Source organism: Apaloderma vittatum, unplaced genomic scaffold (genome assembly GCF_000703405.1).
Source record: "Apaloderma vittatum isolate BGI_N311 unplaced genomic scaffold, ASM70340v1 scaffold4720, whole genome shotgun sequence".
NCBI classification, from domain to species: domain Eukaryota; kingdom Metazoa; phylum Chordata; class Aves; order Trogoniformes; family Trogonidae; genus Apaloderma; species Apaloderma vittatum.
In genome coordinates, this window is record NW_009696038.1 from 23,815 (window position 1) to 50,041 (window position 26,227).

At 37.3% G+C, this 26,227-nt stretch overlaps 1 protein-coding gene across 1 annotated transcript; it reads right to left on the minus strand.

Annotated features, from left to right (window-relative positions):
• Positions 1 to 784: 784 nt before the first annotated feature.
• LOC104276790 (plexin domain-containing protein 2-like) lies at positions 785 to 24,816 on the minus strand (the record flags this gene model as incomplete). The annotated part of the gene is made up of 3 exons (XM_009873225.1): positions 785 to 854; positions 5,717 to 5,863; positions 24,605 to 24,816. Coding segments are annotated over 3 exons (429 nt in total), but the record flags the coding sequence as incomplete, so codon positions are not given.
• Positions 24,817 to 26,227: the final 1,411 nt, after the last annotated feature.

Consider the following 26,227-nt stretch of genomic DNA (forward strand, 5'->3'; position numbering starts at 1 on the left):
CTCTCCACCTCCCTGTTCTCATTTTTTGACCATCATTCCTCTTCCTCCTTTTCCTCATTTGTTGCATCCCATGTAATTTCATTTTCCTCTGGTCTCCACTTTGTCTTTCGAGGATGTGAAGCAGAAGGGGAGCAGAAAGGGTTGATGGCTGTTCCTAGTGCGGATCAGCCCAAGCAGCAGCCAGCAGCAATGGGAGGGAAAAACCTAACCATGGGCCATCAGTGGTGCCCAGACACACAAGGCCAAGAGCTCGAGCTCTGTCGTACCTCCCATCTTACCCCACAGAAGGAGGAGGGGAACCCCACAGTACTGTGGCAGACACCACACCACACTAAGGCAACACACTGTGATGGGCTTGCCTTACAGGGGACAAGTCACATACTTCTAACAGCACTTCTTAAATTTCAGTAGTAAGTCCTCTGCCCTCATGAAAGCAAAACACAAGTTTCCCTCCTTGTTTTGGTTCCAGCACTGTCTCCAGAAGTGCAACTGCTCCAGATACACATACATACACAAAAGATTTCTGAGGGAAATACCTAAATAGAAAATGATTACTGCCATGAAGTCTTACACTGAGAGGAATTTATAACAGTTCAGCTGGAGCAGCTGGACATTTTTAATCATAACGATATTTTGTAATTTTCTTTGTGGAAAGCAAAATTTCCTAAGTAAATGCTGTGGTTTACCTCCTGATATACGCAGGGGAGAAAAAAAAAAGAATTTTAAATAGCTGCAAGAAACTCTTCCCATATTATTCAAAGTAAATGGTTAGAAAGTCACTTACCCCCGGTTGCCACAGTAATTTCACGTAGAAAATGGCCATAAAATGGAAAATCGAAGGACAGATTTACTCTCTGAAAGGAACAACACCAGAAAGTAAAATTGATATTGTGCAGAAAGGTAAGAGAAAACAAAATGAACAGTCCTTTGCTTCAAACATCTGTTTCATTGCTTTTTATTTTTCACTGGAGCCTTGCTATTCCAAATTTGGAATTGCCAGCAGCTAACTGGAAACAGTTCTGTGTAGCACTTAAAACACCTGAAAGTAGTGGATCTTTGCAAGGAAGGACTTCAGAAAATAAAACAGATCAGTAGACATTATACCTCCCTTATAAGAATAAAGTTAATACAGGTTTGTAGAGGTTTTATTAAAAAATGTTGCTGCAACTTCTTGCTTAAGAGGAGCCATCGACATTTAAGGCCTTAGCAACACAGTTTTACAGGATGCACACTCCCTTCGCTGGGGGCGTTTTGCTCCTCTGCCACGTGCTTCTTTAGATTCAAGTGCTCCCTCTGACATTCTGCTGGTACCTGGGTGCAGAGCTGATGAGAGAGATCCTCCAACAAAGCCACATGATAACAGTTCCCAAACATCTCTATGATTTATAAAGAAATATTCAACAGAGCTTTTTTTAAAAAAAAATCTAGTTAAAGTACTTATTGCAAAATAAAAAAGGAAGAAATTTTTTTTCCCCCATCAGCCTCTACAGGTGACTTTTCTCTACCACCTGAATTCACAGCAGAGAATTATAATTTGGAGAACAGACTCTTCATCTAAGCTCACCATGCAGTTCAATTCAAATTCATACTCTCTTCCTCCTCAGCTATAGCTCTCTCCCAACTATTCCACTCCTTTCTCAGTCCTCCCTGATTATCGTGGCCACCCATAATTACGACGTGGTGTGCTACCTGGATAAACTCCAAACAAGTCAGTAGTCATGACAGAAGGGAGTGCTGAAATGCCGGTAAGGTCTTTTCACTGTCTAAATGTAATATCCTTTAAAAACCACAGCACTTCCAGAATGGCCCAAAGCCCTGACAGGAGATGAATATTCAGCCCACTGTTCAGGAGGAGTCACTATGCTAAAACCTGCTGTGAAGATGGGTTGTTGGTGACTGTTCCTCAACCCTAACCATTCATGTCTCCACTTAGGAAAGGTGCAACAGGCCATACATTTGGAAAAACAAAAAAAAAAAAAAGGGGGGGGAGGGAAGGATCTTATCTACCATTATTTCTACCCTGGGTTTGTAATTTCCAGATCATATCTGAGTACTTTTTCTCTCCGGAACAATTAAATTTGCATTCACCAGAAATGTTTAAAGAATTATTTAGCATGAAATTAACAGCTGAAAATTTACAGTAACTTTAAATTAGATTTGCCTTCCACTTAAGTAGAAGACAAAATTTTGACAGGATTTATTAGCACTTTTTTGTTTGTTTTTAATTAGAATGCAAAATTCATCTGCATTGTGTTAATTGAACTGAGTAGGTTCTAAAGACCTTTTCTGTATATACATAAATATGGATATATAACTGAACATTTCTAATCAAAACAGCATATTCAAAAGACAGCTCGTAAATTAACTTAAACAAATGGGTTTTTATCATGTTCTGAACTTTTCACTGCTGAGGTGTATGCTATGTTTATGTATGAGCTCCATTTAAATTATGTCCTTGGTCTAGCAAACATAATTTCCAAGAACGCTTAAAAACAATTTTCTGACCAAACCTTTATACTTTCCTTTATACTGTTTTGCATTTTACTTATTAGCTTTAGCTTTCAGAATAGCACAATAACCATTAAACTGCTTCAAAAGAAAACTGTACTCCCTTAACCATCTTCTAAATTGCTATAATATAAACATTAGTATAAAGATGTTTGAAGACTGGATCTTATGCCCACTGAAGCCAGATATAGGTCTCCCACTGACTTCAATCAAAAAAGTGATGCCTTAATTCTGACAATGTAGAAGTGTTTAATATAGACAATCGTTTAGCATAATACTGTAATAAAGAACCAACAAGATTTAAGGAATGTTTTAAAATGCAATATAGTAACAGTCACTATAAATAAATATGTTCTTACTTTTGCTGCTAGAAAGCATACCTCAATTTTCAGAAAGAATACCAGAATTTTCAACCCACTGGAATAAAAAATGTTTTCTCAATGCATAAATGACAGAACAGATTGACAAGAAAGGGACTTGAGTTTCCAAGTAAGTGGTGATCCTGTATTTAGTTCAGTGTTTGAGTACTGTATATCTTATCTAAATACACTGAGCATCTGTAACACATCTAAAATTTTATTATACAGTTATATATACCTATATATTGAAAAAAAAAAAATCATCATTGGTGATTGGTTCGGTCCCCATGTGTTGTCTGATCTAGTCGAGAGGTGGCGTCCCTGGTGGCAGGGAGGCTGGATTAAAATGATCTCTAAGGTCCCTTCCAGCTTAGGACATTCTATGATTCTATGATATAAACACTGTAGTGCTAGTGGTTTTAACAGTTCTGTTAATATTGTGTGTTACTTTTCCCAAACAATGATTATGCTGTTTACAGAACTAAACTATCTCATGGATCCTCTCTTTATTACTTTTCCTACAGAAGCAAAACCAACTGGCAGCTTCTAAGAACTCACAGGGTTTCCTTCTAAATGAAGGAAAACATATAAATTCAGTATAAAATTTTCACCCTTCAAAGAGTCCCTGACCTTATTAGAAAAAAGTCATTAATACTTAGCATATAGCAATTTAACTCCTTGTTCTACTGTCAGATTGGAGAATAATCTTTAGAAACTATCAGCATGTAAGTCATCAAGTCACAGAAATATGTGCAAAATGCCCTTTTAAAAAAGAGCAATGGCAAAGTTTATCTCTGTGGAAGAGAAGGGAAGAGACTGCTGCTTCATTATGCATGATCTGTTCAAAATATATGACTCTACAGTTACACAGTTATACAGAATACATTTATTTTAAAAAAAACTTTGCTGTGTAGTACATGTGGGTGTTGTTTGCTTGGACACGTACAAGAAATCAATTATAGACATATAAATAAAATATAAAGCCTTACAGGATGACTCACCAGTACTTTCTCATCCTTCAGGAGGGACATAAATCTCTGAAAAAGCGGTATTTGGCTGCAGCCATTTCTACATACTGTTTCACTTGAGCTCATGGTCCAAGATATTCGAGTAAGCATGAAAAGAGATGGATATCAGTGTTCTGAAGTGTGACCACAGCCCTCCCTGCTAGAGCTGGCAGAAAGACAGAGCAGGTACCTGACATTCTGCAGAAAGGTCTTAAACCATATGTTTTGGGGAGAAATGGTTGAAGCTGGCAAGCTCCCCTCTGCCATGCTGAATAGTTCTCTACAGATCAAAAGTATTGTTTTATTTTAAACTCCTGGTTCAATAATTTCAACAAAATATTCCCTTGGAACTGACATTTTTGGTGTATAATCTCAGGGATCCAATTGGAAACAAAAGAAGAAAGGCGTGGAAGGGTGTCATCGTCATTAACCATTAAACAGTCTAAAATTTCTCAGAGGAATTTCAGTAATGTTTAGGTCCTAAGCTTCATAAATTATTTTTATTAGGGAAAGGTGTTTTATCTTATACAGATATTTCTAAGCATGTTTCCATTCTCTCCCTCAACACAGAGCACCAGGATCCCAGAAGGCAGCAAGGAAGGCAATACAGGTTCTCAGTTTTAGGTACCCTTGAGGCTTTTTTTTCCACTAGAAGAAAATATTCTGAAGAAAATAGCTGATACAGTGTTTTATTAACTCAAAGATACACAAGTGCCTGCCTGCACCTTTTGTATTTGCATTATCCCCAGCTCCTCACAGTCTTTTTGGTTATGAAGAATACATGTTATGTACTGGATTCTGTAAGTCACATGCAGTGACTAACATCACCCCATCGCTTTTTGGATTGTCAACTAAATACCGCAGTATTTCTTCTTGCTGCCTCTTCCATTCCTCTGAGCCAGTCACCTGGCTAGTGCCAGGGAGATAACAAAGTGTGAGAAAAGAAGAAATAAACTTGGCTTTTTTTGCAGCTGTAAAACTGTTAAAATACACCTGTATCTTTAAAAACTACACATCTTTTAAATAAAGCAACAACTAGGTTTTGTATTTAAACTGGCAAAACCCAAGGACTTTTTGTTGGAGCTAAGCTGGGGAACGGATGAAACAAGAACTTCATGAACCACAATTCTAAGCTGTAATTTTCTGTATTTAACTTGTGCTAATACTGTCTCTTCTATGTAAGCAGTTTCCAGCCAGAGGTGAGATCTGTGAATACAACCTGTAAATCACGCAGCATTCCGCTTCTAAGCACATAAGCCCATTATTTTCGTACCCATTTTACCAGGCAGCATGATTACAGTAAGTTGAACAAGATTGTTATTTACACTCTGTGATATTTATCTGTTGATACACTGAAACTGTGATCACATCTATCACTTCTGTTACTATGACATCCTCATGAGTTTTATTGCTTGTCCCAAAAGAAAAAATAATCTTGATACCTCCTACAAAATGGAGGTGTAAACACAGACACATTCCACAGGAGACTTAAACTTCAGCAACTTAATCCCGAACCCAGTTCTTTTGCTAAAAAAGTCAATGATAAAACTCTCTGGAACTTCAGCAATACAACTAGTTTATTGTTTTCTAGTTTGCAATTCTTAAGAACAGAAGTGAATTTTAAATATATCTGTAAGGTAGCTCTGAAGGACTGTTATAGCTGGTGCAAAAAGGCAACTTGGAGTCATTTGATAGCAACACTGTGCAGATTTTCACAGGTTAAATAAAATTCAAACATAAAGCTCTGTGGACAGTAGTCAAAATACTTAGTAATACTACTGTATTGATCACTGGTGAAAAATATCCACATCAGTCAAGAAAGAAAAAGGTATAGGCACTTACTGCTGCTTGCCGATGGGTATTGGAAAGGATCCCATGAATCTTTACTTTGTCTTTCTCCATTTGGTCTATATTGACCCACAAATCCCGGCTAGTCGAATCATATGGGCCATACGTCCTTGCAGTATAATAATTATGATCTGTATCCTCCTGAATAGGAGAGAAAACCCAAAGCAAATACAGGTTAGAACGGAAGATGTACCTTAGTTTTATGTAGAAGTCAACCTTGAAATATTGAGTCCTGCTGCTCCTGGGAGCAGCAGAAAAAAATGACACTGCAAGTTGACAATGAAGAAACATGTAAAAATTGCAAATGTGTTGTAAATACAGCTCTGGTCCTAACCACAAGAATTTGGCAATGAAATTACCTCATGCAATCACCCTATATTATGATTATAATGTTCACTATCCCCAAATCCCAATCACACAGTTCCTGTAACCACATCAGTACATGGCAAACTGAAAGCAGGACAGCCACCAAGTTCCTGTTACAATGGCAATGCTCTAACAAAGTGATGAGCAGTACTCACAGTTAAAACCTTAAACCTGTATTTTTTTAACTTTTCTAAACATAATTTAGTAGAATACCCTTTATAAAATCATCCAAAAAAATCCTAACAAATATAGGCTGTATTTGCCCAGTAAATCTCAGTGACATTCTTGAAGCAACTTCTAATAACTGCAGCAGCTCTAGGTTATTCACACAAGTAAACATAATTAAAACTGTCAGGAAGATGACAAAAGCCAGCTACCTTACCCAATTATTTTCTTATTTTATGGTCAACAGAAGCAGCTGATACTGTCATATATGCAAAGGAGGTACAGTAAATTAAAAGGTTTTGACAACAAAGATATATTTTCCCTAATTTATCATTCTGACAGAAATTCCACAGAAATTAAAAAAGATACACTTAAGGCATTACAATGTTTCAAGGAAAGAGTTCTATGAGACAAAGAAGAAGAAATAATTACCAAAATATCTTGTTTCAGATAAACATGTAATATTTAAACTGTAGTTAAAACTCTGCATTTCTAGTTTCTCATAACTAATAAAGCAACTCCAGTTAATTCCTAGTACTCAAGCACTACCTGCACAACTAGAAGGCTCTAACACTAAGCCTACTTGACTGCTCTGTAAGAACGCTTTAAATGTAATCTTGATTCGTGCTTAAAACAGACTCATCACACATCTTGTAAATCAAACAAATTGTACACTTCAGCTCAACAATTGTGTCAGTGTGTGACGAATTACTCACATATAAACAACTAACAAAATTTGTGTAATCAAAAATAAAAAATAAGTATCTCCTTTACCGTTAACTCAAGTTAAATTATCTTAGATACTTCGGGAAGGAAATAAATTCATCTGTACTTGGATAACAGAAGCAAAACAGAATTGCTTTTTCTCTTTGCCAAAGCTTTGTAACACTCCTGCAGGTCTGTTTTATGAAGGCACTATGAAATATTTCACTCTCACATGCTATTCTTTTTAATCCTATCTGTAAATTTAAAATATGACTAAAAAACCAAAAAAACCCCCGAAGATACAGGTAACTATTACACAATTGGCCTGGGTAGCTTGGGAGGTCTTAGTAAGGTAAGGATCCACGCTTTCATTCCACATTGCTGTCTTCACAGTTTTTAACAAACGTTACCACGGAAATGAAATTGTTGGAGTCTTCCACAAATTTCCCAGCTGTAGAAAAACATTTTATTGGTATCAATAAATACCTATGAGTTTTCATTCTCACAGACCTGTTTATGGCCTTTGGTTGATTGCACTCGCTTCATAATACATTCCATCCCCTACAGGGAGTATACACCTAAGAAGATGGGAAGAACACTTCAGAAATTATGCAGAATTTGAATGTAAGCTACTGAACTAAGAAAGTAATTTTAATACTTATATGACACAGATGCTGAGTTCTGCAGGAAGGTAAAATTATATATAAATACAAGTTTGAAGAGAAACAAGCTTTTCAGCACCTTTTAATGCCATAGAAGCATACTACTGAATGAAAGAATATCCAGAAAAAGCAAAGAACGTACCCATTACTACTTCAATTTATTTATTTATTTGTTTTCCCTTTGTTTTCCAGATATTTTGGGAATATGAGCATTATTTCCCACTGCTTCTCTAAATGTACAGTCCTGACCAAATATTGCATATGAAGTAAGAAGCACCTCTCTTCTGTCGAGAGGTACAGCTTTTAAGCCAAGGATTTTTCCACAGACTTTTTGCCCTAGTTCTGAGTGTCCCACAGCTACGCTGTGTTGCCATCTTACTGTAGGCAATAAAAGAAAACTTTATATTTTTTACAGTTCAAGGGATAGTGTCTGATGACACCCACAATATATTCCCATACTTTTTCAACTACAGCTGAACTTTGTCAGGAAAGCTGAATGCATGCACTATTTATGAAAGTTCAGCAAAACTGAAGGCTAGGCCTTCTTTAAATTTGACGAATTTAATGACAGAACACCCATTCCATGTGTTACATATATAGATACTCCCAAGTACAGTCCAAATACCACACACCTGTTTCTTTAATAACTGCTGTTCCTTAACAGATTAAGGCTTCAAATGTGTGAACTTTTGCCATCAAGATAGTATAAAGTAACTATGTGTGATATTTAAAAGTTACAACTACATTATCTCTCTGAAATGCTTTCAAATTCCTGTCATTCTTGTCAAAGATATACATGAAAATAATACCAAAACACACATGAAACAATCAGGTTCCCTCCCAAGGATACAAGACAGCATGATTCAATGAAGATACAATCACACATGCAATCATAGGACTCTACAGGTTTAATTCCCTTCCTGTCACATTTTTCTTTAATGGAAATTGAAAAGTACTGGAAATCTTTAGGAGAGAGTATATTATCAAACATGATCTAGTTTAAGAGCCTCTGTTGAACCCAAGTCCATGAATATTTTGCTTTTAAATACTGTATCCAACAGCATCCAAACCACAGACATTACTAAACAACAAGTTTTGTCACGTATATACGTATGTACATCTATCTATCTATCTATCTATCTATCTCTGTAAGGCTGTAACTGAATAAAACATAGAAACTTCAGCCAGAGAAAAAGCAGCTGGCATCCAGGAATAAGCTCTGCTGTCACACAATAGTACATTGTAGAACAAGTCTTCATTTCTCCGTAGCTGAAAAGAAGAAAGGCATTCACAAAGCAAGTCATTATCTATCAGCCAGCCAGATGGCAGTTACATTTTGGTAGCTGAAATTTTGTCTCCCTTCTCCCAGTTCTGGGAGACTGTGACAAGACCAATGAAAAAGAAATAAAAATCAATCAATCAATCATCCAAGCCTCCTTATCATCAAATATCTGTGATTAAGTATCATGAATTATTGCCTGCTGCACTAGAAGACAATTAGACTGCACTTAATTTAAAAACTGTTGTCCCTTTAAATAGAATATTTATTGAAATTACATTTTCAGACTTCTATTAAGAGGACACCACAATGAACTAACTCTGAAGCCATAAAGGATATAGATCTAGACTTTATCAATGTCTAATTTTATCGCTGTAAAAGCAAGGTCTGCTATTCAATTTTTAATAAAATGCAATAATAAATAACTGAAATATTGCTAAAATCACAGATTTTTTTAAATTAACTGAAAGTGCTGCTAGTATTTGCCCCAAAAATTAATTTCCAATTAATCACCAAATACTAAGTTCAAAAAGCCATCTTTAACTCTGAATACAATATGAGCATTTATAGATGAGTAGGCTGCAAAATTAATCAGACAATTATGCTTTCTTAAAGCTGCATTTGTAGAATAAAATGGAAACACTGGAAAGAGAAAACAGGCAATTATATATTTGAAAATAGATTACTTTTCAGGGAGAAAGCAAATATAATAATCAAATAGTTCTTGAGAAATTTATAGGAAGGAGACGAGCTAGCAATTAAAAGTATTTCCCTAATGAAAAAAAAAGCAATTCTGGCAATTCAGTTTGCAGAAGGAAAAAAAAAAAAGAAAAAGAACCCTCTTCCTATTAAAATAAGCCAGCAACAAGATAGCCCTGCACACATAGAACAAAACCAGCCTCCTCAAAACTACTGGCACTCCTACTCAATCTCACATAATGCTTGTTACTCTCTTAGGGTTTCTCTGCTTATCCCAGCAGTACAATACAGCTAAAATTGAATTCTGAATTGTTTCAGATTTTTCTTAGAAAATTGCTCTTAGGCTTCTGAACATTATTAGTAGGTATTAGCTAAAAACACCATGAGGGGGAGAACAGAAATGACAACTTGTGTAGGACTGCATCTGAGGGAGAGCCTCTTCCAGCCAACACGTGTTTGGGCACTGAGAAAGGGTGAGAGAGATGCACGGTCACACTCGGTGTCACCAGGGCAGAGGAAGCATGTGTGTATGGCGTTGCAGTTCAATTTCCTCATTTATTTGCCTTTTCTGTAGGCAGGCTCTGACAGAGACAGAGGCAGGTGGCAAGGATACATAGAGAATATCCCCAGTCTAACAGCCGTCAGCAAATGAGAGCGTGTGCAAAAAGATCATCTATCCTGAGATGAAGTCCTAATGGGAACATTAAGGCCAGAGGAAGAGGGAAAGAGACAACTTTGCATGTTGTTGCCACGTAACTGCACTTTAACCGAGTACTGCAATTATAATCATAACATAGCAATGTTATGATGCAATTTTACAGTTTCATAGAATCTGATAAGCAAAGAACCCTGAGGAATGCTTAATTTGTACTGGCCTCTCAAAACACGAAAGCTCTAATTTCTGTAGATAAGCTACACACAAACTACCACATGAAAGCCTCACCGAAAAAAAATAAACATATATTGGCTGCTACTTAGGAAGCTCAATTTTTACGAGTGGTGCTCTGATGCTTGTTAGCACTGATTTCATTTCATGAGCACTTTGCATCAAGGATAAACTCTCTGCTGTTCAATTTCTTAACAAAAGCATTTGTTCTGTATGTGTCTCTACTACGGAAACACAAAATTTACAGAAATGCCTCACTGCTTTCACAATGACAGAGCTACAATCTGTTCTTTTAGGGGGGTGTTTCATGGTACCTTTTTGGGAAAAAAAAGTATCTGATGTGGGAAGAACTTAGAATATATAAATATATGTAGGCATAGCATAAATTTTTCACATCAGCAGTCAGCAGAACCTGAAGACAGCCTGGAAGCATCACTGTTCACTACAGAAGCCTTAGGAAAATCCATTCTGAGCAGCTAGCATGTCTAACGATTGAGAGGTACCCAACCTGACTAAAAGAGGAAGTCCTTTGTGTGCAATGGGATTAAGAACTTCATCTCACACCATATTCTACAAGAAGATATTACACTGCAGAGTCCTGAAAGCCTCTTGTGTGTGTGCAGGAGTCCCCAAACTCAGGTTTTTCACTGGGGCCAGTATGTAAGAAGCTTTCCCTTGTATCTCAGAGATTTACATCTGGAGGATGATACTGTAAGCACTAAATGATACCATCAGCTGGGATGAAACAAAAGCATTTAACTTGCAGTCCTCCCCTCTGCATACACAGATCTACAACTTAAAACTCCCAGGTTTCTAAACTTCACTCTCCTGAGCGCCTGACAGCACCTATAATGGAGACTCACACGTGCTGACAGACAGCCTGGCAGAGAAGGATGCCATAAACCTGTTATTAATCCAAAAAGCCGTTTAGTGTTTCTGACTTTGTGAAAAGTCAATGTGAAGCCGCTGCCTTTTTCATGATATTCAGCTGCTTTTGAAAGGAAGCTTCCCTCTTGGGGAACGCTATAAAACTGTCAGCCTATTTAGAGGTCATTACAGCAGTCTTATAAAGCCCCTTGGACTGTCTTGTCATAAGAGACAAGCTTCAAAAGAGCAAAAGTCTCCACAATGCCTTACTTAAGAGAGGAAAAAAGCCCAATCGCCAAGTCATTCAAAAACCAATTACAGTAAGGAAATATCTATTATGCACTTTTGTTCCTGATTTGCTGGAGCAGGAGTTAGTTTAGGAAATGACATTCTCAAAATAAGCCTGTATTAACTGCTCTGTAGCATCCTCTCTACTGAAAGAATAGAAATCATTGCAGTAAAATGACCATGAAAACACCTAGCAGAAATTTGCTTTTGGTGTAATTATGAAACTTGTTATAGAGTTTATTTTCTCATCTTTAGACATGTATAAATGACTAAATTGTTCATAAAACCGAAACAGTAAAAATGATTGTTTGTAAACATAAAAAATTAACTGCCTGGTCTAAACTATAGAGTATCAGTGGTTATGACCCCACATTTGTTACCAGCTACATTCTTGAGTGACTCCAGATAATACCATAAATAATTTCATTTTTGTCAAATTAGCTTTTAAAGATTTAGCATTTCAGTCGTTTAAAAAAATACTTCTCATGTGGAATATAACCAGCACTGTATTTGAGTGTGTATACTTTGATATATTTATGGTCACACTTGTGCAACCCTTTTATCCCCTTAAGATACAGAAGTTCAGTTTAGTATTATTTATTTATTTATTATTTAATTCAGGTATTGGAGCAACTTTAAACTCTCCATCACCTAGTTCTTTTTTTTCAGTACGTATTCAGAAGCCAGGATGGGCAAGTTATCCTTGCTTCCTTTTCCTCTTCCTGTGTTCTCTGTCGAAAGAGACCAAGAAATGAGAACAACCAAGACCCAGCAGCCCTGAGGCTTCACATGGGGAGGGAAAATAGCAAATCTAAAATCGGGGTGAAGTGTTACTGACTGGGAGGATTAAGTCAATATTAGTGGGCATATTTTCTGGTTAATCAGGGCCTTATGTAGGGCAGTGCATGAAGGTGCCTCCACAATCACTGCAATTCCTGAACAGCTAATACTGTGTCTCAGGGATCCATTGCAGGTGAAATCGTAGGGCAATCAGGTAAGAGATCACATAAACCCAATATTAAGTTGATACAGGATGGAGCACGAGTTTATTATCGCAGTAACTTTCTACTTGTAGGGATAACGCCTAACTTGAAGCATCTAAAGGTGTGTCCCCCTCACCCAGCACTAGTCCTTGCCAAACTGCACTGCTCAGTTCAGCTGTGTGCTCACCACACCGCCTGAGCAAACTGCATCCCCATGGCTTCTCTGGTGAACATTTGGTTTAAAGAGATTGCAACAGACTGGTAGGCTACTGAACCAGAGCACTGCCTAGTTTAGCTCTTGCATAGCAACACACTGAATCTTTACTTACAAAAACACACGACTGGTTGAAATCCATAATCAATATGCAAAATTTCCAAATTACCATTCATGTCTTAGAGAAAAATAGCGATGATTAAAGTGGTTAAGCTGTAGCCCAATTTTTACTGCTCCTTGCTTTGGAAAAAGTGGGCATTTTGCTTTGTTCAAGTGTATTTTTCTATATATGTCTGTAACAGGAGTTCAGCCAGGATATTCTGTACAAGAGTATTGAAAAGAATGCTCTGTACAATTTTAACAGACTGTTCTCACCAGCCACATATCTTAAAGACTTGTCACAGAAATGCTTCTTTATCTGATCTCAAAAAATAAATACATCCCTTGAGAGCTCTCTAGCATAAGCACCACAACTGTAAGACATCATATTTAATCAAGATGCCTGATGAGGTACATGTTGGCTAGGCAAGCACTTCCAAGTCATTCCCTTTGCATAACACTGGGCTCCAAACAAGCCTTCTGCAGGATCTGCACTCTTGCTCTTTTGAAGGAGGATACTCTGAGCAATTACTCAGACAAGATCAAGATGCTAAATAATATCCTTCCTCTGCTGTCTCTGAAGCATGCTACTGCCTTCAAGTTAATTTAGTGTCCAGTTGATCCAATACTCTCAAATATTTCAAAATTCTGCTAACACGTGATTTGCTTTTCAATATGTTATTTTTTCTTGTGTATTCTTTACAAATCTGCATTGCTGTTTAAGAGTAGAATGATTCAATGCAGACAAGTTCTATAAACTTGCACTTCCTTTTTTGGCTTTCAGCTAAACCCAGGGCACTACAGAATTACTTGTGACTTAAGGGTGCCACAATTTCAAGCAAAGAAAGGTGGTGGCAAACATGTACATCCCCTCTGAAGCACTTAAAAACAGTGAAAGATGAAGACATGAGTTCCGTTTGGATTTTTCAGGGGTAGGGAAGATGTGTAGGGGGGTGTAGTTTAGCAGAAATCTCAACATTTTGACCCTGACCATAAACAAGCCATTTTTATTTTGCTTGATATAATTTGTCATTAGTATATCTGTAATGAAATAAATTAACACCTCCTGGCTTTTTCACTTCAGATTTGGATAAATGAACAAGTAGCTGAGCAGAGTTCTATCTTGTTTGCAGGTTAGACGCTTCAGTGGGGCTGTCTGCACAAGAGCTTGGTTTCTAAACACTCATTATCAAAATCACAGACCTACGAAATGCTGTTAATGAGCTTTTGCCAGCTCAGCTCAGCAAGCTTCTAGGTCCACTTCAGAGCAACTGAATACTTGCTTTGTCTGCACTGCCTGTACTGACCATGGATGAGATGCAGTTTCCTCAGCACAGGAGGAACCCAGGGCCATTTGAGACTTGCAGTTATGATCCAGAACTTAGAGCAGATTCTTATTCTACCAGAGGAGCAACAGACCATTCAGTATAACCACAGTACCTAAAATTACATCAGAAACCTAGAGCTGGGCAACTGAATTTCACCTGAAATTTCCACCACCTACGCATCACATACAAGAACTTGCACATACCTCATCTGCTCTGCATGTACCTACATTTAGGCATGCAGGTTGAGGAGCTGAATTTCATCTTCAGTTTCAATATTAACTACATCTAAAAAAAGAAAACCACCTGAACAGACTGCAGCCTTTGACAGCAATCAGAGTACCCTAGAATTTGATATAAATTCATATACATTATTAGAGCAGTATACAGATGTGTACTGCCCTTACGTGAATGCTTTTAGAATTGTAGAATCATAGAACAGCTTCAGTTCGAAGAGACCTTCAAGATCATTGAGTCCAGCCTTTGTCCTAGCCTTATCAACACCACTAAGCCATGTCCTTCAACATGACATCTACCCACCTCTTAAACACCTCCAGGGATGGTGACTCAACACCTGTAAGAACTGGAGGTTTGTTTTCTAGACAAATAGGGATATTTGCTACACTTGCTTATAACTATGAAAGGAAAATGTTCTTAACATCCTCATCAATCTTGCTATAAACCACTATCATCATAGAATCATCATATGCCAACAAGTCAGTTATAACCCCTAAATGAGCACCCACCAGGCTGCTGTCACGTGGAAGCCACACTGTTGGCCCACTCCTGGATATGGCTAAACACAGCAGAAGCACTTCGGAGGCAGATTATGCCTATTCCAGCACTGGAAAGCACTTTTCTTCTTGTACACCAGGAAAGAGGCATTCACACTTTGCCTGAAGCAGGAAGAACCTGAGAAAGCTGCTTGTTTTGCTGTCAGTACTGGAGATAAAGGAGAATATTTCTGAGAGACCATGGCATTTTATCACTCATGACATTTTATGGCTCTGCCTGTATAAGATCAGACGCATAGGATTTCTGTCTGCAGTTTCTCCCCTTCCTACTTTTGTTGCCAAGGCTACAGAAAGAATACTCTAAGCAATGCTTTCCTTTATTTAAATATTTTAATAGGAACTTGCAAAAAGTAACACAGCTTGATACAAATGGATGAAGCGATCCTCCAATAACCCTGTCAAATCTCTCTACTTGTGTTATGCTGCTAAAAATTCTGATGAATATGTGAAAGTTTGCCGCTGTGTGGTTTTCTTCTCTTTGTTATTGATACTGCAATTCGTTGCAGACTCTCCAAAATCTCCACTGCCGATTTTATCTTCTAGAAGTAAATACACTCTTTTATTACTGATAGTCTGTGAAAAGCTAGGCATGTTGCACATGAATGGATTCCAATGTTAAGAGAATGAAGAAAACAAAAAAAAAACCCTGTTACTTTCATGAGTTACTAATTTCTGTTCATTAAAAGTGTTTCATCAGCATTTTATTCAGCAGTAGACAGCATTTAGCTGACATTTTTGGAAGGAAAAAATTGACATTTTAAAAATGGAACTTTCTTAACTCTAATTCTCCTTTTTATATTAATTTTGAGCTTTGACTCCATTTGTTATTCTCTTTGAAAAGTCTGTATAACTCGTGCAATCACAAGGAAGACATGCTACTGACTTCTTGATAAAAGCTGAAAGCTCTCAAGTTATAACTACTAAATTTACACACAGTCAAAGGAGGTATCTGACCAAATCTGAAACAATGCTTACATGCCAAGTTTCTGCTGTTTTGGGATAACAGATAATTGACTCTCCCATATTACAAAAACATGAAAGATTTTCAGAGTGGCACAGAGTAATCCATCAACGTCAGCAGAATTCCTACAGCTCTGAAAACCTATTCCCTAAGGATTGGTGTTATCCAAGCTGGCATTACAGGGCTTTGTGTAACAACATTTTACTTACCTACCCAAATTCCTCTGCACTAACAACTCGCTAATGTATTCACCCTCACTCTCTGCTCCAACCAGCTATGCACAATTTGCTGCATGCCACGAAATTAGCTAAGGCTGTTTGTTTTGCATGAGTTGAAAGGAACATCATGCTCTGCTTTTTGCCTGACCAAATCGACACAGTTCTCCCAGGTGAGGACACTCCAGCTGAACACGACCAGGAGTGTCAGAAAGGAAGTGGGTGGAAAGGAGAGACCTCCCCAGCCTTCACAGCCACACCGAACAACGTTCTGCTTTCAGTAGCTGAATCTATTTTCGGCAAACTTCTGCAAACAAGAGCCGAGATGTTGTCCTGGTTTTGGCTGGGGTACAGTTAAACCACGACAAGCATGTATGACTGAAATAATTAATTCGCAAAGAAAGTACAAGGTCTGCTGTTGATACTGCTTAGAGCTCTTTTCTTGAGTTCAGTGATTCTGGAATAATTATAAAACACTTTAGGAACTTGGAGATGAAGAGGGATATGGAAATGTAAATTATTATAATCAAGAAAATTCAAAAGCAGATTCTATTAAATTCTGAATCCCCTGTCTCCCTTCCTGCTACAGAAATTCATTATTTTCAGAATATTAAATTAAATGCCTTGCATGCCAACATAGCTAAGCACATGGAAATGAACTCGGGATTACCACTAAGAACTGTGAATTCCCTTACTTAGGAATGGGGAAATATGCTTTTAATTTCTTCCCTTCCCCATCTCCACACAGATTTAAAGGTAATAGAGAATGAATCTCACCTCCATCTTCACCTTTTTCAGCTACACCTGAATTATTAGCAGAACCATCACCATCAAAATAATGGAAATGGTGACAGGCTCATTGCTACAACACTTCTTGCAGAGCTGGCAGTGAATTCAGTCCAGCCGAGGGCTGTAGCAAGACCCAGGGAAAGTATCAAGATGGCCTTGATTTAAGTAAGCAATTAAAAAAAATCAGTACAAAAATTTACATGAGGCTTTTATATAGGTTATCATTTCAGAACTGAAAGTCTGAAAGAAAACAAGACAGTGACATATCAGTCTGCTGGCCAGCTAGAAAGTGTGACATCACCTGTGGAAAACTCAGCTGGGCAAGCAGAAAAAATACATTAAGGATTGTCCCAGGTTCTAATTGTAGTTGCAGGTGACATACTGTTCGGTGTGATTTAGCAAGAGAAGAGGACTAGCATGTTTCATGAGTGATCTATGCTGCTTCCAGGTCAATTCACTTTCTGACTCTTCTTTATAGCTATTAAAAACAGTCACTTAAATACTGGATTTAGCAATAATTTACAGACATTATAATTTGACAAAGGATATCGTCTGAGGCAGCTTGATTTTTGAGGAAGTTCAAATATGTTCCCTACCATCATATGAAGAATTAAGGAAAAAAAGGACTCAGTTTGAAAGAGACTTGTGGTTTTTTTTTCCCCCTGAAATTAAATGACATTTTCATGTCTATCATAATCTCCAAAGTAACAAGGTAATTTTCTAAACTAAACTCTTATAAAGTTTGAATAAAAACATTTTAAAACAGCAATAATGGCCTTTTTGGAAAGGGCTGTAGTAGAAGTTCTTTAGAAACACTGCAGGAAAATCCTACACATCTCAGCCTTCACATCCTGTATTTTTTTTAGCAGCAAACTTTAGCTCTTGTACAATAAAAACATGACATTCAAATATTCTGCTAGGTAGAAAAGCAAGAGACATATCCACAGTTGTTTCAGCTCAACTCCAGTATAAGACAAGACTTCCCCCAGTACATCCTAAGCTTCACTTGTAACTTTCAAGCTTCTAACCAAGGAAATAATAATAGAACATTTAATTTAGTGAATGGATACCAATAAGAGCAGAAGAACAGCCATTTTTCCTAGTCTCCAGTGATCTGCTCTTCAGAAAATCCCTTTATGTTTAATAATCCTTGACAAATTTCTAATCCATTATTTTGTTTAATTTTGTAAATTTTGGCATTGACAACACTCGGTGTCAACGAGCCTCAGAGCTTGCGCAATGTAATGACATGCAGCAGAGAGGAATCATACAGGACATTTGCTTCGTCGTCTAGAACATCACGGAAACAGAGCCATGAACAGCAAGCATCCAAACAGACACTGCTGGACTTAAGTTACACTGGCTTAAAGGCAACAAGACAACTGTGCTTTAAATAGATATTACGTTTCTAAATAGAATAGGTCTGAAATGGCAGAAAACCCAATATAATATACCTTCAACTGTAAAAATGGATTTTTTTTATTCACAGCAAATTTTAGCCCTGGAAATGCCATGGCTATACTAGATTACCAAAGGTTAATCAAAGATTGAGAAAAACATTGGAAACCTACAGGAGGAGCCCATATTTTCCCTCCCTCTCTTGAATGAATCCTTTATCTACACCAAAATAAATAACAATAAAAAAAAAATCACATGATGTACTTATTAATTTTGAACAAAAAAACCCCAAACCAACATACTTCCCGAAAATTAAAAATTAATGCAACTTTTGTTATCACAAAGATTTTGGCAACTAGATCAAATAACTTGCAGCCATGTAATTAAATCAGTTAAATAGGATTCTTCACTTAGAACTTAAAATGATCTTAAAATAAATCTTTTCATTTCCCTTATTTTAGACAGAGAGTCGATAATATTTGAACTCAATAATATACTGTATGACCTGTCCCCAAAATTAAACAACATTAGAAAAAGGGTATCAAAGATAAAACTGATTATCACTTTGTTGTTTGTTCTTGATTTTTTTGTACATGGCTTTTTCTAAATACAGGTTTCAAAACAGAAGTACTAGTCTTTTGCTCCTGAAAGAAACAGCCAAGTCCAGCAATAAATCTTTATTCTGCAAAGCTTCACTTTTCCCCTCTTACATGTCTAATACTTTAATTGAAATAAAAATTAAAAGCCTATCCGGTTAAACCTTTGTACCAAATATGCATTACTTTTATACTTTGTAATCCACATTAAAAAAAATTAAAATCTGAATTAAAAAAAAATTCTGTCCTACTGCAGAGATCAATAATATCCCCAATTTTATTAAACTGAGTGAGTATATCAAAATGTTGTCCATGGGATTCACTCCTGCACTGCTGAGGATTATCAAAAAGGAAACTATTTAAACAAAATATTTGAACAATAAATTCAAAAGCTAAGCAAGCAGGAAATTCTATATAGGTAATTAAAGGCTCTAAGAGATGGCAAGTCAGAAAACAGATTTCAGAAGTAAAGCGTGTCTTTCTCATACCTTAGGATGAGAAAACAAAAATACTCATTAAACTATATGATAATAAGGATTTTTTTTCCTTAGATGCAGAATATTCTTCTCAATAACTTGGAGGGACCATAGTTTCACAGCACAATGTTAGAAATGAAGAGCAATGTTACTGCATCCTTCAGATGCAAGCAGCATTAAAGTATTGAAACGGGAAAAAATAAAAACCGCAAAACCAAAAGAGGCAGCCTTAGCCAAACCAACAGCTCACCACATGACTATAAGACTTTTTAGTTTTGAGGCTGCAATTATGCGTGGGCAAGTTCTACTTTTAATACAGTGCATTAGAGCATTTATCATTTGTCCAGCTGAGGGAAATTTAATCTTACCCTTTTATTATTATTATTTTTCTCCTTGCTCAGGCTTGGAGTAAGAACACAGCAGCGGGCATGCTGACACTGCTGTCAGTAGCTGAGATTAATTGTTCTCAAATCCTGAGGGCTTTAAAACTCAGTCCCTTCTGCTATTTTTGCCAGCCAGAATCAGACATCTTCACTTCCATGAGTGACTGGGACCGATAAGTGAAAAGCCTTCTTCTGGGCAGAAACTCTAGGAGAAATACAAAATTCAGCCAAAGATTGTTGCCAGTGGGAAATCCACCAGTGTTGTTCTGATAGGGGCAAGATGCTTTTCAGGTCTAAACTACAGGGACTGCTAAAATTTACATTTCAAACAACATCTGGAGAAACTAAAGAAAGGAGAGGAAAAAGAAGGGTGTCTTCAGTCAGCAACAACTCAATTTTAGTTAAAAGAAATACACAGCAGGAGATACCAGTGGCATCCACAGGAATAAACAAATCACTTCACTACCAATTAGATTTGTTTTGCGCTGAAATAACCACACTTTGCTCATAAATACTATGTTGAGAGAGATGGAGAAAGTAAGAGACAATCGAGTTTGATTTGACTTAGCATGTTCAGCATGTCGTTTCTTGCTTGGAACCAAATTTGTTGCTGTTATACAGTTGCAATCATTCATTCTGTTCTCAGACTTCATATGAAAAAATATGTTTTTCTTACATGTTTCATGCTGCAAAACGTTAAAACCTTACTGTTAGTATGGCTGCACTCAGCTCAAGCCTGACTGATTTAATCTATTATTCAATTACTGGATTTTTTACATTTGAAGTCTGTGAAAGACTATTGTTTTGCTGTAGTATCTCCAGACAATGACAACAGTTTCTGAAGTAATTCACATTTTCCAAGGTTATTTTGCAAAGTTTCTAATTTTCTGCAAATGCCAACGCAAGCTATATGTTAGAGACTGCTCCATTTTACTTTTCAAGTATTGTACTGTTCACAGGGAGTTAAGAAGTCACAAGGATCAGGGACAGAGAATGGTGAAGCAAAGGACCAGGTAAGTTCCCTAGAAATCTTCTATAAAGCCTGCAGCTCTACAGATCTGTGATAGAGACAAAAATTATAAATACAGAAGGAGAATGCACAATTATATATTAATGTATTATTAAGCCATTTCCAGTGCTCAGTGGCCATGCCTACATTAGCAAGTACTGTGGCAAAACAAGAATGCATTTGTGGATGTCTTGGTGGTAGACAGTGAGGATCCAACACCCATACTAGATTTATTTCAGGGATCAGTTCTTTTTCCAGTATATGTAAAGGACCAACAGGCAACAAGAACCTCTGCTACCTGCTTACATTACTCTTATGGCTACAGGGCTTTGGGGATTCAAAGAAGGGTTAGTCATACCACGACCATGAATCTAAGTTTATTTTTCCAATATTAATACTCTAATACTCATTTAACTCGTAACAGAGAGTCATCATAAAGCATACTTTTCTTTTATGAAGAAAGGTAGCATATTCGTCTTATTTTTCTCCTTCCTTGAAGGACAACACAACAAACTAGACATACTCATTAAGACATATTTTCATGCTCATTGCTTTTTCAAGGATAGTGTTCGCAGCAGCAAATTTCACCTTACCCATTGCATTTCCTAGGCTCTATTTATTCTAGCAAAAGGCACTTCTGAATCAGTAAAGAAAAAGAGTAGATTATTCAAACAAACCAACCCTGAACCCTATGTCCCAAGAAAGATGGGAGGGGGAGGGGAAAAAAAAAAAAGACGAAATCTATACTTGAAATGATAAGATTGTGAAATCCCAGAAATTTAAGAAACAAATTCTCTGGGAAGAAGAATTGTTGATACGAATGGCATTTCAACTTTTAATGGCCCACCTTATTTCTCACATATGCCCCTGCCTTTGAGGTCCCTATAACTACAGCACACAACATGTTCTCCCTCAGTCCAGAACCCACAGGACCGTGGAGGCTGCCTTTGCACTGGCCAGTCCTGAGCACAAGTTAGTTTGTGCATATGGGATGTCATTCTGATGCGTCCATAGTCAAAAAAACCCCTCTGGATTAGTGGGAAACACTTCAGCTTCTGATAGTCTGGAAGCTGTCCCAAGTAGAAGACTTGAATGTTTTGCTCTCTGAGCCCTGGGAAGAAATATGCCTTAGCTGTGGAGACTCCCATCATCAAAGGGAGGCTCTTTGATACTTTCATTTGCCATGAAGCCAAGAAGCCCACTGGGTTGCACTGTGTCACCAGAATATTCTCTTTATGGGGTTGACTTTTCCTGCTGGTTTTGAATGCTGACAACTTATTTCTTCATCTGTCCCAAGGCTATCTGCTCTGAAGATTTCTCTAAGGCTGTAAAATTTGTGCCCTTTTTACACCTGTCCTTCTTGAGAGCTTGCTCACTCTCTGTGGCTATATTATGTATTGAGACTGAAACCTTAACCTCTTACAGAGTATGGCCCCAGAGACTTACATGCTATCCTCCTGTCCCTTCTTTCCTTTTGCAAATAAAGCAGATAGGACCAACCTCCATCCCTGGGAACCTTTTTGGTTTTACACCATGATAGTCCCTGATGGCACTTTATAAAAGCCCTACTGAACTCGAAGAAAAGAGAATCACAGAATCATAGAATCATAGAATGGCATAGGCTGGAAGGGACCTTAGAGATCATCTAGTCTAACCTCCCTGTTTTGGGCAGGGACGTCACCTCTCAGCTAGACCAGGCAACACATGGGGACCGAGCAGGAATCAAACCCGCGACCTCAGTGTTGGTCCTTGTTGCCAGCAACGCACTCAAACCACTGAGCTAAGAATTGCAACACACACAGAAAGGGGGGGTTAAAAAAAATCAATATGCTCTCCAGCACTACCAATAAGCTCCAAAGCTTCAGAATACTTTGTGACATATAGATTCTTCCACTATGAATATCTCTTGCACCCTTTACCTCCTCTGTAAAGCCAAGCATCAAGGTTTTATGTTAAATGCCTGTGTGTTCTAGTAGGGATTTACAACGGAATCCAATAATGTGTAAAACCACAATTCAGTTACCTTATTGTGCCGGAAAGACATTAGAAAAAGGGCTGTGATAGAACACAAAATCTGAATTTAATAAACTCAGTAAGGGTGATGTACTTCTAAGGTTAAGAAACTATAACGAAAAGATGACTCTGGAAAAATACCATTCTATGTATGCCCATTTGCAAGCATTCGTTTTCCTGAATGCTGCCATACATGAGCATCAGAGGCGGAGCTCTGACCCATTCTCCTTCATAAGAGCTCGGAACCCAACTGAACAGAGACACTGCTTCAGGATCTACAGGTAATCCATGCCACACAAACCTGAGATAGCTGCCATTTTAACTGTTAAAATAATTAGAAGCAGGATATATCTGGGTCTTGTCTCAGTGAATTGCTACATTATGGCCTGAAGGGAATTATAAGAGGCAAAACCAAATAATTCTAAAAACAATATGCACTTCAAAAACATAATTCACCAATGAGCAACTTCCATGTTTATGCAACAGGAAACATAATTAGCAGTGTGCAAACTGGAAAGCTTAAAAGAACAACAAAACACAAACCACACCTCTCAGAAAGCATTACTGGTTTTTGACTCATGCTGTAGGGACATCATTGTCTCTACAGATGGGTTATATATTGCTTTGCTTTTGTTATTGTGTAAGATAACAACCCAAAACCTGAAAGCTGTTTCGTTTGTCTGAGAATGAGCTCCTCAGAACTAAAAAATAAACAACACTGTTGCTTTGGAAGCACAATATGAAGACTGAAAATGTTAAACATAGCTTATTCCATACTCTGTTTTACTGAAAAATAGGATGGAAATAAGGAAATCCCAAACCTAACACTTTAAAAAGAAAAAAAATCAGTAAAAATATATTAACACTTGCTATCTGTGTATAAAGACAAAATCAATTCAGTCAGTGTACTTATGTAGAACCACAAAAATAAAATAGCAGAATTCCCAAAAATTATCACATGCAGACAGATTTTGCACCGATCAGTCACAACACAGCATTATGGTCAACTTCTTCTCTCCCTACACTACCCAAAACTGAGAGAAACTTTAAAGACAGAACTGGTGCTCATTTGGATTTATGTTACATCCGTATGAAGGCAATCTGGCAATTAAAGTTTGGTTTTTTTAAAAAAGCAATCAGAGGTTCAATGAAACCATAAAACAGAATGTCTCAAGACTTCATATAGATGGGTTTGATCCAAGTAATTCTTCTTTGCAAGATCATCAAGTAGTATGGGCAAATTGTTTCAACGACAAATACAGATTTTTTTTTTTCCAATTTCTTCTTTCTCTAGAACCTTTTCCCCTTCATATCTAGATATCAGTCTCCGTAAAGACCAGGCAAAATCTCACCAGTTGAAGTATTTACTGCAAGTTCTAAGAACTACATTTGATTTTAATACTACTTCTTTTTCCAATTCTCCAGCAAGAACTGCTACAATCTGAGACTTCCAATAATGGCTTTCCAGCAAAGAGACAAATATCCTCAAGAGACTATCTAGAAAAGTCAAAAGGGACAGACTCCAGCCTCAGGACAGGAAAAGAAACCAGCTTTCACATGCTGACAGGGTCACAAGTACAAAGACCACAAAGCTTTCTTCCCCTGTCCATGCTTGAAGTCCACTGAAGTAAATGTCTTTTTTTTTTTTTAACTTACACTCAATCAAAGATAACAAATCGAATTAAAAAATAGATTGGAACAAATTTCTACCTCAATCTGAGTGGTGTTGTCTTGTCCCTCTTCAAGCAGCAGGTCCGTGAATCCCCCTGGCTCTGAGGAATCCTGACCCAAGCTGGCTCTGTTGGTGTCGACTGATTTGAGAGCTTCTGAGTGCCTTCTCCACCTGTGGCTGCCTACATGTGAACCCACTTGCACATTCTCCTCCACTCGAGGGAAGCTCTGAACAACTTCATAAAACACACCTGTTTGACATAAAAAGAAAAAAAAAAGATTAAAAAAAAAAGTCAGGATAATAAGTGAGTGGAACTTTGGTTCATAATTGAAAACCTGAATAGTATTTTTTTATAAATGTTTTGAACAACTTTATAGAACAGCCAATTGTATCTCTGATAAAATTTCAAGAACCAGACTAGATAGTATATTATATTTCTACAGAATTGAAGAATCCAGACTAGGATTTGTAGACTCCTCCAGACATAGTAAATGTTTTAATTTTCCTGCTTATTTTATGTTTTCCCTGTAACTTTTGTAACACTGATACTTGCCTACCCGTTGTTAGAAGTTTTCAACATAAAATAAATCTAAGAAAAAAGTAGAAGAGGCAGAGAAACACTGGTACGGACTTAGCTTTTGCTACTTATTTTATGTAGAAAGAGCTTGGAAGTCATGGTGAAAGGCGAATAAACATTATGGGAAGCACGACATTCCCATAAACATCTGTTCTAGTGTAAAAACAAAGCTGCCCCATTGTATAAGTGATAAACGTGAATGCTGGGTGAAGTCTGCAGACACCCACTATATCCCCCACAAAGGGCAAGCATTTGGGCAGTGTTTTTTACGTATTCCTTTTTTACTTTATTTTTGCTCAGTCACAACTTTTTCATGCTAGTAAAACTATCAACAAGACAAAGCCATAAATTCTTTAGTAGTTTCCAGTCTTCCCAATCCAAAAGCCAAAGTATTTTTTATTAATTTATTTCAGTCAACATCATCAAGAGGGGGTAGAGTAATTTTGCATACTTTGTACTAAAAATCAGATAGCTTTTCATACTGTCTTTGGATCTAAAAGCAGAAGTAGAGGGTTGGTCTGTGCTTTTCATGTGCCAGGAAGAAGGGCATCTTGTTCAGAAAACAAACCTGAGGTTCCAAATGAATGCTTAAGAGAAGTGGCAAAAGAAAAGAAAAATACTAAGAGAAAGGATAGAATTTTAATTTGTAGAAATATTTCCATTGCTTCTCTTTGGCCAAAACTTCCAAGCAAAGGCAGGCACTGCTTCCAAGGTCCTTACTAAGCATCACATGTGTTGTCTAGGTACAGAAGAGATGGAAAAATAGAAAATTACCTGTCAAAGGTTTAAATAAGAAGATATTCCTGCATCATAGCAGGAACAGGTATAGAAGTCATGGCTATAGAATAATCAGGCAAAGATTGTTCTTGACAGACCAGAAAGGGTTACAGTACAGAAACAGTCTCTTTTACGCTTTGGGCTCTGTGTGATTCAATTTTTCTATCTAATTCCCCCAAATTTACTAAACATTTCCTAAGCTATTTCATCACTCTCAACCGCCTAGAAATTAATGTGAGCTGAAGGTGCTTTGTCACCTAGAGAAATCAGAATTTAATATAGATGCAAAATAAGCCATCTCAGGCCA